This window comes from Hoplias malabaricus, chromosome 2, assembly GCF_029633855.1.
Source record: "Hoplias malabaricus isolate fHopMal1 chromosome 2, fHopMal1.hap1, whole genome shotgun sequence".
In the NCBI taxonomy this organism is placed as follows: Eukaryota; Metazoa; Chordata; class Actinopteri; order Characiformes; family Erythrinidae; genus Hoplias; species Hoplias malabaricus.
The window spans coordinates 54769531-54788596 of NC_089801.1; the positions used below are offsets into that span (position 1 = coordinate 54769531).

The 19066-nt window shown below is 37.6% G+C and overlaps 1 protein-coding gene and 1 long non-coding RNA gene across 2 annotated transcripts in view; one reads left to right on the top strand and one right to left on the bottom strand.

The window, feature by feature from the left end:
- LOC136686469 (uncharacterized) overlaps positions 1-14483 on the top strand; it is a 40028-nt gene extending 25545 nt beyond the window's left edge. The window contains exons 3-6 of the long non-coding RNA XR_010800323.1: positions 4822-4943; positions 12276-12734; positions 13146-13197; positions 13646-14483. This is a non-coding gene — a long non-coding RNA (uncharacterized lncRNA). The remainder of the gene's footprint in view (positions 1-4821; positions 4944-12275; positions 12735-13145; positions 13198-13645) is intronic.
- Positions 1618-9985, bottom strand: LOC136686467 (endothelin receptor type B-like). Its single transcript, XM_066660273.1, has 7 exons — positions 9106-9985; positions 7598-7710; positions 7184-7388; positions 6843-6992; positions 6234-6367; positions 5239-5347; positions 1618-4890 (listed from the first exon to the last, which is right to left on the bottom strand). Exons 1-7 carry the CDS (start codon positions 9466-9468, stop codon positions 4753-4755), a joined length of 1212 nt encoding a protein of 403 aa, XP_066516370.1. The 5' UTR covers positions 9469-9985; the 3' UTR covers positions 1618-4752.
- Positions 14484-19066: the final 4583 nt, after the last annotated feature.

Consider the following 19066-nt stretch of genomic DNA (forward strand, 5'->3'; position numbering starts at 1 on the left):
ATCTGACCACAGAACAGTCTTCCATTTTGCCACACTCCATTTTAAAAGACCCCTGGCCCAGTGCAAACATCTGAGCTTGTGGAGCTTGCTTAGAAATGGCTTCCTCTTTGCACTGTAGAGTTTCAGCTGGCAACGACGGAGGGCATGGTTGATTGTGTTCACTGACAATGCTTTCTGGAAGTATTCCTGAGCCCATTCTGTTATTTCCTTGACAGTGGCATTCCTGTTTCAGGTGCAGTGACGTTTAAGGGCCCGGAGATCACGAGCATCCAGTAGAGTTTTACAGCCTTGACCCTTACGCACAGCAATTGTTCCAGATTCTCTGAATCTTTTGATGATGTTGATGATGATAACTTAAAAGTCTTTGCTATTTTACGCTGGGTAACACCATTCTGGTATTGCTGCACTATCTTTTTTGCACAACAATGTTGGAATTGGTGATCCTCTTACCATCTTGGCTTCAGAGACACTGACACTCTGAGAAGCTCTTTTTATACCCAATCATGTTATCAATTGACCTAATTAGTGTTAATTGGTCTTCCATCTGTTCGTTATATGCTCAATTTCCTTTTTCCAGTCACTTATTGCTACTTGTCCCAACTTTTTGGGGAATTTGTTGACACTGTGAAATTTTGAATCAACATATTTTTCCTTTAAAATGTTACATTTACTCAGATTAAACTTTTGATCTGTCATCTATGTTCCATTACGAATAAAATATTGACATTTGCCATCTCCACATCATTGCATTCATTTTTTTATTCACAATTTGTTTAGTGTCCCAAATTTTTTGGAATCCAGTTCGGATCTAGACAAATGGCTTTAAACATTTCCACAAATCCAGTGAAAAACTCAGCCACATTCTTTGGAAAATGTTATTTTGATGGTCTTAACCATCATGGGTTCATATGGGGGGAAAGTGCATTTTAAAATCATTGCACTTACTACAAACTACCATGTGATTTCTTATAAAGTATTACATATTGTTATCTACAGAAAAGGACTATTGTAAATCTGTTAGCTAACAAACACAACCCTGAATTGTACATTGTGCATAAATCTTTGAAATGTTACTTTAAGACCTAGGGCGAAAAGGGTAAAGGGTGTGTGTGAGATTTTTGAGGCTTGATATTCTGAAAGACAGTGGTGCTGTTTTTGTCAGTTTTACAGCCCCAGAGGGAATACATGTGGAGGGGGGGCTTTAGCCCTGATATAAAAAAAAAAACAGAGGGGACCTTTCATGACATTAATTCAGCGAGCATGACGATTACTTGGAGGAAGGCAGGGACATTAGTGAGTAATAAGAGGAGGCAGTGTGTTCCCAGTATCTCACATGATGGCCTTTGGTAATACTCATGTAAATCATGTGACATCTGCATAAGACAGGGCACAGATAAAGCCAGATGAAGTGCAATAAAGATTGATTAGCCCACTTTTGGACGGGCAACACTGTACACGGTGTACCTTACACAAGGCATCTGTACATATTTTGGTCATAACCCAGTTCTGTACAATGTACCATTCAGTTCAAATTCGCTTTATTAGTAAGAAAAGGCAAGGTTGAAATTATTGCCCATAAAATCAACAGAAGTTTCTCCAATGCACTCTCTGAGGCAAAACTGTTTATTAATTTGAATTCAGGAGCTTAGTGAATTATATACTGTCATTTAGAAATCAAGTTGTTTGCTTTGACCCAGTTCTAATGCAAATTAAAATATGTAGGCTCATTGCTAGACACCAGTCAGCCAGAACTTCATCTCCTTGCATATACACTCGTGTCCATTCTCTCAGCTCGACTGACCACACAGGAGCACTTTGTAATTCTACAATTGCAGAGAGTTGTCAATCTGTTACTCTGCATACATTTTTTTTGTCCACTTTCTCCCTATTTTTCAAAGGTCTAGACCCCTAGAGGACCACCACTTAGCAGGTATTATTTAGGTCGTGGATCATTGGCAAGTTGTGTGATGGTGTGTTAGTGTGTCTTTTGCTGGTACAAATGGATCAGACATGGCAGGGCTACTGGAGTTTTGAAACACTGTCTGTTCATTGTCCACTCTGTCAGACAGAGTCACCTTGTTGGTTCACATAGTAGATGTAAGTGATGTAAGTCTGGAGCACTTGCAGCACTCTGACACCCAGTTGTGTTGATTGTCCTCTAGTCCTTAATAAGGATGCTGCCCAAATGTTTTAAAAACTCCAGCAGCACTGCTGTGTCTGATCCACTTGTGCCAGAACAATACAGACTACCACCACCACATCAGTGTCAGAGCAGCGCTGAGAAGGAGTGGGGGGTCTTTACCATTACAAAACTGGGAGAAAAACACAAAGAAAATTAGAGAGCAACAAATGGACAACACTTTGTATTTGTAAAATTATAAAATTCACAATGCTCAGGATATAACTTTCTTTTTTACTTTAGCATTTTGTATTTTTAGAATAACAAACAAAAATAAAACTGCTTGAGTAAGACAGATGTGTATATGTACATCATCAGCAGACAAATGTTAAAATCAGCTCCAGCTCTAAGTAAAAACTAATATCAAGACATCATACAAAAAGCATATTCTTGCTTATCTATGTCACATTTCTGATAGAATATATACATTACTGTGCAGAAGCCTTAGGCACCTAAGATAATTATATATATTTAAACTAATGCCTTCTCAGTAAGCGTGGTGCTTGTATAGTTATATAGTTGTATAGTAATCACAGTAAACACAAAAAATCATAATATAAAACAAATAAGAAATATAAGATTTTTTTTTCTATAAAGCAATAGGTGTGATTGAGCTTGAAGAACCAAGTTTTTTTTCAGATTCTCCTTGATCGCATGAATTTGTTAAATCAACAGCACACCATTATTTAAAATTATTATTTATTAACCAGTAAAACTAGGTTTTGGATGATAAACTCAAATAATACGGATTGCCACTAGGAGAGATTTGGGAAAAGTTAAACCAACACATTCACACACATTTATTCATTGTCTGAAACTGCTTATCCAGTTCAGGGTCGTGGTGGGTCATAATCTCTGGTGGCTAGACCTAAACAGTACTGTGTGACTAGCACATCTCAGTATTTCTATGTATCTCTAGTATAACTATGAATCTAAGCACAATCTGGAAAATCATATCCTGGAAGAAGGGTCAGCCTCTAATACTGATATTAAGCTAATAAAAGGCCCCAATTACCATACAGTCTTGTTCTTGCCAGCCTGTAAAATATAGCTGGGAATATTACACCACAGCAATAAGATGAATTTCTTTTTTTTAATACATTTTAAGTAATTACAGTATTCTAATGATCTTATAGCACATGACTCAAGAGCTTGTTATGCACTGGAATATTGAATAAAGTACTGCAGACATTGCCATTACTGGAAGAAGGGTAGAAATCATTAAACACTATTCTCTGACCCATTTGGAAAGGTCATATCCGTTTTTAAACAGCAGTATAACTGCACAAAGGGCTCATGGCATAGATTTTACTAGAATCTGTAACTTTGACGTTTTTCACGTTCTGGAAAATCTTCAAACTCAGTAAACATCATCAAGCCATGATAAAGGAGCTAATGAATTAAGGCCATTGTCTCTATACCCTTGGGATATCCTACAGAGAACTCATACCTGGATAAGCAGTTTCAGAACAAGCCAGACATTGTTGTTTGTGGTCTTTAAATATGGATGAACATTTAACATAATTGCATCAGCACATTTGGGTAATATTTCTTTGGCCTTTACAAAGCATTGATTTATAACTTTCGCTGAATAAAGAAATGGCCTAGAACTCAAACTACATACTGATCCAATATAGAAGCAAAGCTATGACTTGGGACCAATATGGTGTACACTTCCATCCTCACAATGAGTCTGTTTGATTAGTATTTGTTAGTAAAGCTACTGCAATTAACTGCAATTCGATTTGAATCCATTGTCTGTCACTGACTATAATATTAATATTTGTGCAATCTAGCAATTATTTTGAACATTTACCAAGATTATACACAGTAATAATTTTAACAAGACTAAAATACAAACATATGCACATTCATGACATCCTGCTGGTGTGGGTTCTTCTGTTTTGGTGCTGCACATTAAAGTAAATTTGAGTGCTAATGGCTCTCACTTGTACAGATGAACAAGTCTTTATATATTCACTAACCTGTGGAAACCATGTTTGTCATATAAACTGAAGAAAGAAAGAAAGAAACAAACAACAACAAAAAACATAAATGTAACTAGTGTTACTATTTAAATATAATGAATGACAAAACAACATAAATTGGAATATGTGAGGGGTAGAGTTTGAATTTAAATTAAAATGAGAGCATATTGTATCAACTATTATTACAAACTAACATGGTGGTGTTGAATTTCCACGTCATGCTGCATTTTTTTTTTACATTTCTAAGATACTATATTAAAAAAAAAAAGTTAAAAAAATATTAATTTAGTTGTTGAAGCCAAAAAATAAAAAATACTGAAGTCCCAGTGGTGTATGGTTGTGTCACTAACAAGTACTGATGTGTTTCCTCATAAGAATTCTCAACATTTTTTTGTGGCCCAGACATACCCGGAATCTGAGCCAATTCTGCATTAAGACCAGTTTTAGGAATGTTTTTCAGTCATGGATTAAGCCTGGTCTTGTACTAAAGTTTGGCAATGATAAATCACCACTGAAAATCTGTTTATCTAGGCTTGGCTTTATCCTGGGACTTTGTATTTAAAGCTAGTTTCACAGAAGTAGTGCTTAAGTCAACGTGTACTTGTTGGAGATTCGACTGTTGCTTTGCTCTGATCCTCTATCTGTTGTTTTCAGCTTCATGCAGGACTGCTTCTCATCCATGGCCAGCATCTCAGAAGGCAGGCACCAGCAACACAGGCAGGACTGGACAAAGGAATCCAAGAGTAAAGATGAAGATGCACGTCAGATTGAAAATGGTAAGGACATGACTAATGGATATTGCATAACGTCATTAGGAACTGACTTGACTGGAACGCAATGAAAGAAATCACATGAGGAACTAAACATCCAAACTTTTGGTGTCACCCAATTTGTTTGTCAGCTATTAGTTGGCAACATTACCAATCTATTCTTAACAAATGTGTGGGTTTTACTTCAACTTCTAATTGAGATCATTTATAATGTTAGCACCTGAAATTGTGCCTTGTGCACCAAAATTTTTCCAGCTGAGGTTAACAACACAAAGGCCTAAGATAAAGCCCTTGCTCTTACCCTGAAGCAGCTCTTAAAGCGCTTGCTGACCATGTATAAAGCAATTGGATTGATGCATGAATTCACTGATGCCATGTTGATCCCAATGTAGTCAAGCACCAGGAAGAAGCTGGAAATAAACAATATAGCACAAGATGAACATGTTCGTTCACTAGGGTATGGGTACAACAGTTACATATAGTCTTTCTGGCTCCCTGTCTTTTGGTATCTCTTTAATAATCTCTGTCTTTCTGTGCAATTTTCAAAGATGTCAAAACTGAAACAGCTATAAGAGGGACAAGATTAGTACAATTCCAAGAGTCTGAAAGTGACAAGATCCCACAAAGTTTATTTAGCTTGGTCACAGTCTGGTGCATGAACAGGAGTTTCATTTTTAGAACTTAAGTGAAGGTCCTGACAAAAACACTAGGTTTTCCCAAGTAAAAATATAAATGAAAAAGGGAGAAAACATAAGTATGCCACTCAGTTTTTCAGAAGTAAACGTGAATTATCTTAATATACTGAAGCTGTTAATAAATGAAAAACCCTGAACATTTGTTTGTAATTTTCTAGTATGAGGGGAAGCACTTTCAAATGAATTTAATGTAACTATTTTATTTATTATTTAGTAATTTCTCAAAATTTATGGTGCTCCAATTGTCATCCTGACATTCTGACACTTTGTAAAAGAGCAGCTTATGTTTTCAAATGATGTCAAAGCGTAAAAAATAGAGATATAATATCTTGTTCTGACAGCGACATTTTATGCTGTAGTGACTGCAGTTATTGAATAATGCTACTAAGCTGTTTACCCCATCTACACAATAGTCTCTTTTGACCTGGGTAAAAAAAAACCATAAATGATACTGTTGTATATACATTATTCTGCATATGTATTTTTGTAACTATTTTTGTGTTTTTGCTGGACCCCAGGAAGAATAGCTGCTGTAGAATTACCATTGTTTTTTAACATGGATTTAACATTATTTAACATGGATTAAAAGCTTGTTTTTTACCTCAGAAGTTCACAGCGGTTTGGGTCTTCCTCGTTATAAATGTTCTGTTTGAGGATACGGCTCAGGTGCAGAGGTAACCAGCAAAGGGCAAAGACCAGCACCAGGCAGAACACTGTCTTGGCCACTTCACGTCTCTGTAGAAGAAAACAGTCTTTCTTGGTTTAAAAAAATAATAAGTTTAACAGCATGTCATACTGCATTGATCTGAAAGTGATGATGGTAATGTATTGTTTTTGTTTTTTTTAATATTATGATCTTTTACACTACACAATATTAAAATACACTAGATACAATAGACCAATCCACTATGAAAAAGACCCACAGATATTCACTCTTAAATGTTAATTCAAATGTCTCTGTCCCTCTCTTGTCAGTGTTTAGCTGTGTAAGAATTTAGAGTCAAGCACCAGTCAGATAATCTCAAAACAATCCAATAACTACAAATAGACTCAGTTTGGAACTGAGGACAGAACTGAGACATTGCAACATTATAAAGTATGAAAGACGTTTTCCCAGTTTCTACTACTGCAGAAAACTGGCACTTGTTGCCTGAGGCTTTAGGACTGTAGTGAACAACATTCATAGGAGACAGTAACCAAGTGTGCTGACCTGTTTCAGATGGTCATTCAGAGCGATCTGAACACCGTTCTTCTTTCTCAGCATTTCACAAGTCATCAGAGTGTAGAAGATGGCAGTGCAGGCCAGGGGCATGCAGAAGTAAAAGCTAAAAAGCCACCAATCTTTGGCTAACTTATAATACTGACAAAAGACAAATGCATCACATTAAATTGGTGCCACAGTAAAACATATTCTCACTGTTTTAAAAAAAAAAGAGAACATTTATTGCTATTGCTATATAAAAATATTAGTGTATTGATTTAAAATATAGGCCATATAAAATATAGTGATTCAAAGATTTGTAGCAGCTTGTTTCACTTCATTTTACTCACTTGCATGAATTGACTCTTTTGCATGGGATGCAACAGACAGACCCTGAGGTGCTCTCCCTTGTAGTCCATTGTAATCATTTCAAAAGCAATGACCTCTGGCACTGCTAGAACAATGGAGAGGAGCCATATCAAAGTGATCTCGATGGCTGTCCACTTAGGCACACCAATACCTTTGATGCGGCTCCAAGACGCTACTGCGCGGTACCTGGGTGGGGGAAACAAAAAAACAAAAACAGACGAGGGGTTTCAGAGCTTCAACAATAGCCTCAAATGGCAGGGCATAAACGGTGCTGACTGATAATGTTGCAAAACTGACATTTAGAGGTTAATATCTGAAGAATGTTAACCTTATAATGACTCCAGTCTAACTTTTCACAGTAAAGCAAAACTGATGACCAAACAAGAAACAATTACCTGTCTATGCTTAATGCACATAAACTCAACACTGTGATACCAACCGATGTCTTCTGAACAAATGGTACCAGTTTACAGAGCCCAACGCCAAAAGGCCAGTCTTCTGCCAGAAGCTGAAAGACAGAGATTAGTTCATTCAGAATGGCCAAAGAAAGTCTACACTGCATTTTAGTAAACTTAATTTCAAATCTGGAACCTAAAATTAGTGGTAAAACCATGATTAATATATTAAAATGTTTATGATTTTGGCTACTTGTAGCATGTTATTGCTATCTATAAAATGTTCTCATACAATTATATATGTACATTGATATTGGCCAAGTGTGTAAATGTGTTTCTCTTTGCTTGGTGAATAATTTTCTTATCACATGTCAAAAAAAGACCCCATTCTATACTGTATGTAATGTCTGCTTGTAAACTCTTACAACATCTTTTTTGCATGAAACATGTCCTTCAACTTAGTTAACCCCAGTGCTTAAGTAATTATCCATAATATGATAAGCGCAACTGCAGAAAGCATAATCTGTTCTAATTCTTGCATACAAAACAAATACATGGGTGCAATTTCATGCTTTCGTAACGCATATTGGAAACATATGTGGGTATTGCTCCTAAAACACCTCTAAGCTACTGAAGACATAACTATATACAGTGGGGGAATTTATTGACCTTTTTTTCAGATTCCACAAATACAATACAGACATGCTGAGACACAACTTTGTTTCATGTATAATTTCAAGAAAGAACAACATAAAAATAGACTATTTTTAGTTTTAAATGTCATAACTGTGTAAAAGCTCTGACAATGCATTATCAAGGATGGACAAGAAGCAGCAGCCATCAGCAAGTTACTAAATTTTTCCCTATGTTTACTCTTTTATCCCTTATGTTTCTTTTTGCAAATAAACTAATGGTGCATTAAAATGTAGAGATGCTAATATACTGGAAAAATACATAGACGATTCAGAAGGGTTGTTAAAGCGGCTGTGTTATGTACACACATTTTCTATTTTATCAATCCCAATTACCATACAGGAGCACTTCTATAACTAGTCTGTAGTCCATTGGTGGCTCTGCATACTTTGTAAGCCCCCTTTCGCACTGGTGTTCAATGCTCAGCATTGTGATGACACTTAAGTATTTAAACTTCCAGCAGCACTGCTGTGTCTGATCCAACACACACTAACACACCAGCATCACTGCAATGCAGAGAATGACCCGGCACCCAAACACAACATGCTCTGTACCACCCTGCTTTATATATATTCACCTTAAGTACAATTTGGATTTCCATGTCACACATTACTTAACTGCTCATTCAGATGTAAATTCACAGTACAAGATGTACTCTGTATTTTCATATGCATCCTTAATTGAGCAAGTCAATAAACAGAAAACCTGACACTCAACATGTATTAAAGTACCGCGTGTGTGTGCTAGAGCATTAGAAATGCAGGCCAGTGTTGGTCCAGGTGCTCTGCTTGTGTGTTGATCCCGGCAGTGCCCACCTTGTACACGTTGATGGGGATGTCTATGACAATATGAAGCAGGTCTCCCAGGGCCAGGCTGGCGATCAGTATGTTGGGCCCGTTGCGCATGCATTTGTTTTTGTAGATGATCTTGAGCAGTGTGGAGTTGCCGATGATTCCCACCACGAAAACCAGACAGGACACCACGGTGTTGATGTACTTGAAGGTGTCTCTGATCTCGGTGGGCCCGGTGCACATGGGCGGTCTGCGCGGCTCAGACACATTCAAACGCTGAATAAACCTGCCTCCTCTCTGCCCAGAGTCCTGCACCTGAGCCTGGGCCTGGAGAAAGAGTCCTGCTCCCAAAAACATCGACCACAACAACAAAGTGATCGTCCTCATCTTCCCTTAATATTCTTTATAGCAGTTCGGTCAAACTGACGTCACATGAGTTTTATCATTGCGCCGATCAAGCAGCGCGCGGGAGAATCCTCCTGAGGTGAATCTGAGCACAAAAAAAACCGTTGCTTGTTTACGGTAAAAAAAAAAGTACGGCGAAAAAGAACCGAAAACTTTATTTCCTCAACAATTTCATTAATTTCCGTCTCCTTTTTCCTCACAGGTAAAACACTTGCTTCTCATACACTGGTCAAATGTCGTCAAAAACGTTTTTCTCCTGCTTTTAAAAAAAGAGGTTTAAAAGAGGACCGCGCGCCACGTCCTTGTGTCGTTGGGGAGAAAACCTGTGGTGCTGAGAAGAAGCAAGTTTTGTTCTTACAAGAAACTTCAGTTTCAGTCGACCCCGCCTACAAAACGGGATGCTTTTGTTACCGAGGTACAGCCCATATGACTGACCACAGGGAGGAGGAAGAGGAGAAGGACATACTGATCCTCTTGTTATCTGGTGTTAATAGTTGTTTCGGGGGCCTGGTAGTTTTATAAAGCCGTGGTGTTATACAGCTCTTCTCATCTGGGTCAGTGCTCTAGGGCTGAGTTTTGATTTTCTGACCTCCAAACCCAGTTTCTATGATCTAAGTTCTTGTCTCCTCTTTAAAAGGTGGACAGAAGACCAAACATATACATAAAGACAGATAGGTGGGTTAAAACAAAGTTATTAAATATCAGTCTTACACTTTGCCGGTCATTATGCTTCAGTAGTAAATTAGCTATGTAGTTAATAAATAATAATTAGCTATGTGCAGTTCTCACACTTTGGGAAAAATTCAGTCTAACAATAATAAATAAATAAAGAGCAAAGAAAAAAAATTGGCAGACCACAACAAGTGTCGCAGTCACACAGCTCCAGGGACCTGGAGGTTGTGGGTTTGATTCCCGCTCCGGGTGACTGTCTGTGAGGAGTTGGTGTGTTCTCCCTGTGTCCGCGTGGGTTTCCTCCGGGTGCTCTGGTTTCCTCCCACAGTCCAAAAACACACGTTGGTAGGTGGATTGGTGACTCAAAAGTGTCCGTAGGTGTGAGTGTGTGTGTGTGTGTGTCTGTGTCGCCCTGTGAAGGACTGGCGCCCCCTCCAGGGTGTATTACTGTCTTGCGCAAAAGTGATTCCAGGTAGGCTCTGGACCCACCGCAACCCTGAGCTGGATAAGGGTTATAGATAATGAATGATGAATTAATGAACTTTATTGGTGGAAATTACCACGAAGAATACATTTTGAGAAATATTAATGGTCCATGAACAAGGATGTTATGAATTTGTAAACATGTTCCCAAATTAATGCAAACATAAGACTTTTAATCAAGTTGCTCATTGAAAATATTGGAAACATTTCTTAAACTTTTTTCAGTTACATTTAACAGATCACAGATACAGTGGAACCTCTACTAACGAACTTTCCAAGATACGAACCGGGCATTTGAATATTTTTTGCCTCCACCAACGAACCATGATTCTAGAAACGAATCCGCGAATCTATTGACCCCAATAGGCGATTCTCCCAGCACCCCCAGACTTGAGTGAGCTTTTAAGATTAGCAAATTGTAGTTTTAGCAATTTAGCATTAGTGTAAATAGCAGACATCAAAATTCGTGCTAAGTTAAGCCGTATCTACGCTTCATCTCCCCACATTCACTCGTCTACTCTCCGTTATTCCACCCCCCCCCCCCCACCTCCCGTCATTCAGCCAGTGCCTGTGTTACTCTTCCAGCCAGTCGTCACGTCTTCAAGGTAGCGATATGTAACCACTTAAAACTTTATTATTTCTTTTTTATTACGGTTTCCACTCTTTCTCTTGTATTTTTAGTAACGCTACATGTATTTTTTTACTAATTTGAGAGTTTTGTAAACATATATCAGTGCAAAGAGGGTGACTTTCGGGGTGGGGGCTGGAACGCATTAATTGCTTTTCCATTATTTTAAATGGGGTCACGGAATGGATCAAGTTCTTAGGTAGAGGTTCCACTGTATTTGTTTTTCATCGCATTTTACAAAATGTCTCAACTTTTCTGGACGTTAGTTTATAGGTTGTTGTGAAGGACAGTTTAGCTTGTATTTTAACTTTAAATTAGATAATATTTGTAATCGCATGTTGAACTCATGCATTATGATATTTTCTCCTTAGAATCTCCATGACTTGTATAGTATGTTTGTACAAACTTTCAGAATTTCCTGAATTTATTGTGACAATTGTTGTGGTATCGCTATTGATCCTATTTTAGAAGGGGAATGGCCTCATTAAGTTTGTTGAAAAGTTGCCATTCAGAAGTGGCATAATTTCTAAAGCCTATATTCAGATAAAATTTGGCACACACTAAAGTTGGCATACAGCTAAGTATGCCTTTATAGGACAGTCAGTTAATATGTGAAGGACAGGGCAGTTTTAAAGAAATTCATAGCATCTAATGAAACTTTTACATTTACTTCACAATTGTGAATTGATAATATGTTGAATAACATCACAGTGAATCTGACAGAACACCTGAGTGTCTTACCTGTGATACTCCTCCCTTAATTTCTTACACTGGACTTTGGCATGATGGGTATCTTTAATTTAGGCTTTAATTTAACTCTGTAGGTTAAAGATAATAAAATACATCAAAGTCATTTTTGATTTGTGCATTAATGTAATAACTGAATGAGGGTTCCCTTGAGATACATGTGCTGATAAATCAAGGGTTAAAGTCAGTCAGGCAAAACAGATTGAATTTATTAGTACAAGTAAGATTTATTAAAATACATTCTGCTTTGTCTTCACAGGAAAAGTAAAAGGTTTCAGCTGGCTCATCCACCTGAGTCCTTGGGATTTCAAATATCACCTCCGCCTGTTCCTGATTTCTCTGACCCCTTGGATGAGCCTCCAGGAATTTGGCATGTCTTCTCAAAGTCTTCTAAAATAAAAACTTGCAGCACATATGCAAGTCTCAGCAGTTGTCCTGAACAGGAAGGACATAAAAATCAGTGGTCTAATGGAGCTCTCTTGTTTTGGAGAATAGTTCTCCAGTGCTCCATGTCAAATGGACTTGTACTGATTAATTTGCTGAGAAAACACAGCAGAAGTCTGGGCTTCATTTCCACATTCTACTCATCTGGTGCGGAGATGTTTTGGACATCAACATGCTCCACCTTCTTATTGATATCTGCCAAGGAGATAGATGGCCCCAGGAAGCTCCTGGAGAGTGCTTGTGTGTTCTTGGCCTGTCTTTACAAGATATGAAGGTATGTAGAAAGCCAAACACTGTACTTTTAGAATTTCAAAAATCAAAATAAACAGTTTATCTTTGAGAATTTTTTTTGTCACAATGAAACTGGCTTCATGTGGCCAATATGGAGGAGTGTTTCTTCAAATGTTCTGATCGTTACTGTTTTTTCTGAGGAACTGGTTCTTCTTTTATTACATTTAATTTACTCAGTTTTGAATAACAGATGAAGATTGATGTCAAGAATGTTTTCTTTGTTGTCTAGGCTACTCTCAAAAGTGCCAAGTTCAAAGGCATGGGCTTTGTGTCTTACTTTTTTATTGTTTAGCTTTCATACACATAAAAAGCACATAAACAACTATAGTCTGAAATGTTTTTTTTTTTGGTTTATTTGACTGCTGGTTTCTTTGTTCTTTATATTTGATCCCAGGAAGCTCATCTTGCTCACCACTTCTACACTCCTACTACAGTGGTCCAAGCAGGTAAAATTTGTTCAGTAAAGTCTGGAATAGAAATAATGAAAGATACACATTTACAAAACAAGAATGAAAATGCATACAAGTAACACTGTTCTGGAACACAATTAGATTAACTGATAAGAGGTTGATAAGATTGTTTAAACCACCATTGTCGTTGTGTATGTGGGGAAAATTTAATTTTTTTGGAAAATTACATGAGGAGTATGGAGTGATTTGGGATTAAAACCTGTGTTTCTCTCATGCTTCATGGTGTTTTGATGTCTCTCTTTAAGAGGAGATGATATTGCCCCCTATTGGACTAGCATGATAATCCAGCTATTTTCACCTGGACAGGGTTATTTTCAAAAAACTTTTTAAAAAATATATACGGATCTATGTGTGCTTGCATATTTGTTTCCATCAATATTTTAGCCAGTTGTGCTAATCTGTTCTCTCGTCTGCTCTCTGTCAGAGGTGGGCGCGAGATCTTTGAACAAGCAGTGATAAGCAGTGTATGAAAAAGTGTGATGTGCACACAACAACCAGTGCATCAATAACAGCACCTCTATACACACAATACAGACTGTGACATGTGAAGTCTTGTTGCTCGAGGCTATAAGAGTTTTTCCCGAAGTCTGCATAATTTCAGCCAGAAAATGTGCACTTGGTCTCAAAGCTGAATTCCACAGCTCTCATGTGAGAATGTTTTTTTTTTGTCTACAAGCTGAATGAGCGAGATGAGCCCTTTCAGGTTAATGCAAATGAGACATGTTGACTCTGCTTATAAACTGCGGCAATAAAACTAATCTAAACGCACATTTATATATAACCATCCAGACTTCTAAGCTGAGAACAGAAAGTTAGAGAGGGATTTTCCAACAGTTTTTACAGATGCTTTTGCACAACATTGTAAGTTTAAATGTGACAGAACAAAATTGTGTGCACAGAACCATACTGCTGATGTACATGCAGAAACCCTTCAGTCTGCTTTATCAGCCTGGACATTGGAAGAGTGCGAAATGGCCTGTATAATTATAGACAGTGGTACTAATATTGTGGCTGCTCTACTCAATCTTGGCTGGCCATGACTCAATTGCTTTGGCCACAACCTCCATTTGGCGGTTTCCTGTGACTTGGACAGTGACAATGATGGTAATGTGCATGCCATGGGACTTTGTTAGAATCTTGCCAGCCCCTTCAATCTGAGCTGGCAAAAGAAGTGAGACCTGTGGAACGCACAGACTGAAGTCAACCTCCCTCAAAATACTCTAGTACAGGTGAGTGATGGATAAACCATTGAGAGCTGAGTAACTATGCAACACAAAATATTGAAAGGGTCTATCTAATTAGACCTACTTTGGGTCCTGTAATGTGCATAATTCAAATGTCATAAAATGGACAATGGGCTGGTTTCCCAGGTAAGTATTAAGCTTAATCCTGTACTCTATGCCCATTTCAGTGGAAAATCACAATTCAAAATGCTGTGCAGTCCAGGGATAGGCTTAATTTTTATCTGAGAACCCACCCCTTTGAGTGTAGATACAAGGTAGGAGTTACTAATCCCATGAACATTCACTATGACCATATACATATAGTAACTTGTGGTAAATAATGTACTTTTAAAAAGTGGTATTTGTTGAATAATGTTATATAATCATGAAAGAGAACAAAAGTTATTTTTTACACAGGCTGTTGCTCCAGTATTGGGTACAAAGCAACAAATGATTGCATGCTGGGGGCAACTCTCAGCCAAAGTCATGTACTGGTTGAAGATTGAAAACATGGCTATTTCAACTCTGTTGGAATCTGTCACTGCAGCAGTGAAGCCAATGGCTGATTTCACAGATGTTCCCTCAGATTTTACTGTGTCATCAGAAAAACATGTTACAAGTCTCAGAACACCCTTTTATTTCAGAAACAAAAGGGAAATGCCATATTTGAGTAGGCCACCAAGTTATGGGTGAGGGTGCCTGTCTTTTAGGCTATGTCCGATTCATAGCTGTCGTCCATTTTGGATCAAGGGCAGGCTTTTCCAATGGGAAGGTGGTCATGTGGTCTTCTCAGAAGTCGATTGCCACATTCAGATTAGCAATATTTCTTGTTGTTCAAAGATGACAGCCATGTTCTGGATATTGCCTAAAAGATAGCCCCCTCACCCATTACTTGGTAAGGGTTTTCAGATATGTCATTTTCCTGTTCGTTTCTGAAATAAAAGGGTGTCCTGAGATTTTTTGACTTGTAGAATTAAGGTGAACTTTAGTTACCAGACTCCTATGACACTGCACTGAGAGGAAAGGAATAGAAAATGTGCAGAGTACTGACCGAAAAAAACAGCCCACCTGAAATCCAACACCTCCTGAGCTACAATACACGACAGAGGCAGAAGTGAAGAAAATGCCAATGCTGTGGAACTAAGGTAAAACTGCAGCCGTAAATGATGGATCATCTGAGATTTCAGCACCCAAGAATAAGTGGCTGAGTGACCTTCTCCAGAGCAGAAGAGCTCAACTCAAAAGTCATCAGACTCAGGCTGTATCGGTGCAAAATGAGTGCTCTTCTCAGGCTAATGCAGAGCCTTCAGCATTTGTGCAACAAGCACTAGCTCAGAGAGAATGCTCAGCACAGCTGTCAAAATTGTTACTCCAGAGAGAGCCTGCCTTAAGCCCCACAAGTTAAAAATGTTAGTGTTCCTTGCTTGAAATCTGTCTGATAATTTAAAAAACGGATTTGGCAGCAGCAGGTATGGTCTGTTGAGGCAGCTGTGCCTTTGTTCATATGGACATCTGACTATTGTTTTAAAGAGGCTTTTGATTTCTTCAAAAAATATATATGTGATGAGGAGACTATTGATGGATTATCTCCACAAGCACCTTTATATCCAGATACAGTCTAAAATAGGAGTCCTAAACTGATTTTACTGCAGACATATTGCTTTGTACTTGTTAATATTTCCCTTAGTGCTCATATGTTGTCACTTAGTACTTTTTGTAAACATTTTAAGTTTTTAGAGTTTAAGTTTAGTTTTAAAGATTATAGAGTTAAGTTTTTAAAATCTGTTTAATATTTAGTGTAATAATTTAATCACCAGTACCAAAGAGTCCATTTTATTGTGTGATTTCATTATATTTTTTAACATTCAAGATATTAAAACATTTTATACCCCAACACCATTGACAGAATATTCTTAATAATTAAAAGTTCATTGAGCTTGAAATGGTTTTCATTATTTAACTGATATAATGAAAATAATGCAAAGTGGTCTAAGAATGACAATGATACAGTTTATTGTAATTAGTTCTGGAACAAAATATGGTCCAAAAATTATTTGTCATGCCTAGTATGATGCAATGAGGAAGTCATACATTACTTTTGCGCACAAAAGCCAGTGAATTTTTTGGTCCTGAAGTCATCTGAGATGGACCTAATAGACAGTGGAAGCTTGTTCTGGTTAGATGAGTTAATGGTTCAGCTTTTTGGGGAAAATACCAGATTCTGCATGCCAAAGTTGACAAAGTCCATCCAGAGAGTTACCAATGAAACAGGCATGGTGTCATCTGTGGTGGCATGGGGGTTCATCAGTGCCCATGGCATGAGTGATCTACACATATGTGAAGGTTCCATTTATATTGGTATTTTGGAGAGACATGCTGCTGTCTATTCCCAGAAACTCCATGTGTACTTCAACTAGACAATGTCAGGCCTCATTCTGAGTTACAACAGCATGGCATAGTGCATATTCTTCACTGACCTGCACAAAGTTCATATCTGTCCCCTATTGAAAATGTATGGTGCTCGAGAAGTAGAGAATAATACTGTTGAGGAGCTCAAGCCTTGTTTACAGCAAGAATGTATCTAAAAAAAAAAAAAAAAACTTTTTTCAAAAAAACTCCCTCACTTTTTAAAAAGTATAATTAAAAGGAAAGATGACGTGACCCAATGGTAAACATGCCTATGTCCAAGCTTGTTTTGAGAGCATTGTAGGTCTTAAAGGTGATATGCTCTTCAGTTTAGCTAGCTCTCCTTCTCTAGCTAGCTCTTCAGTTTGTCTGCGAGCTCGAAACCGATCTAATGTGTTTACAAAGCCCCAGTGTCAGTAAATGTGCGAAAAAAACAAACCCAAAGTGTCTCGGTCCGCTATGCGAGGCACTCTCACTCTGCTCACGGCATAAAAGCAGTATTTTGGAGGATTTTAGACTATGAAAAAAGACCACCAAACTGATGAACTGAGATGGGGAAATAGCTATATTCCTGCTCTTTACGTGGGTAATATTGACTTTTGCTGTAGATAGAACTGACTCTAAAATTGGGAGAGCACTATCTGCATGAAAGGAATCACAGACCATGAAGACCTTAAGTCACAGAGCATCACAGAGCATGATGACCTTAGGACATGTAGTTCCAGCATAGATTATGTAAAAATATTGTAAGTTACAAAGCAGCTTCACAATAAATATTACAGTATAACAATATGTATTACAAGTATTTTGTTTTTAAACCAGGTTGTTTTGTTAGGCAGGAGTCTGTCGGCCCTCTCTGAGGGCAACAGCCGAGAAGAGTTGTCTTTGCTCTTGGAGTCAAAAACTATTGCCTTTTTGCTCTTTTTTTGCTGTGAATATGGTGGTATCTGTTGTGTTTCACTGGAGGCCACATTTGGGTTGATAGTTTTTAGCCCCATTGTTTCCTACTGATTTGGTTCACCAACTAATTACAGGGTTATTCAGAAATTTTAGACCAGAATAAGTTTTAAACACCAAACTAAACAGTGGAATCTTGAATTTGACCCCTCTGGTCTCAACCTGTCTCTTTTGCTTATATCTAGCATCTTTTTCCTCACTGAAACATCTGCCATTATGCAAACCCCTGTTTCAGGGCAAAAGGAAATGTTCTGACACAAGCACTGCCATTAGTTTGTTTCTCTGTCTTGGCATGACCTGTCTGATACAGAAAGGTCACACCAAGACTGAAGTGAGTAAGTTAAGTCTTAACAACTTCTCAGAAATGTTCTACAGTTATGAGTGCTTTCTCTCTCTCTCTTTCTTCTCTCTTCTCTCTCAAACATATGATTATTCACAGTCAGAGTGCATTATATTAAAGGTTAGCATTTACATTTAAGGGTTTTTTTTACTTACACAGTTCTGCATAACATTTAGAAGAGGAAAAACCTTTCATTTACATTTACAGATAAAATTTTAAATATATATGAGGTGTACAAATAAGTTTTACACCCCATACATTGTTTGAAAATGGCACGCAAGAAGAATTCATTCGTCACTGTATTCATTATGAGTTCCATCAAAGCAAAACTGCTGAAAAAGCATGTTCATCGATTAGTTCTGTTCTTGGGGATAATATTGTATCCAAAAGTACATGTGACTTTTGCTTTTGATGATTGAAATATGGTGATTTAAATGTTAGCCGTTGTGAATGTAGCTCATTCTGCATTTTTTGTTTTAGAAAATATAAATACATCTGTAATTTTTCATACTGTGCATCAGTTACAATGTACAAGGACAAAGGAGTAGGAGAATGGCTGCATTATGAATTATAGTTAAACGTTACACAAGACACTTTAACATCACTTTGTACAGCTAAGTACATTAAAATTACACAGAATCTTTAACAACTATATATAACACCAACGTTTACTTTAATGCATCCATCATTTTTGTGTACACTTAGTGTAGTCTTAGAAATTGGTTGCAGTATCTGCCTTTACCATTCTAAATAATCTTGTGGTATTGAGACCTGAGCTCCAGGATGGTCAATCAGCAGTTGATTACACAAGGAACGTATTGTTTGATTTGCATTTTCTTTGGGTAAGGGCTTTTGACAGTTACCCATCCTTTGAATCTCTTTACATGTGCTTTGTCTTCTCACAGTGGAAGAATGGACA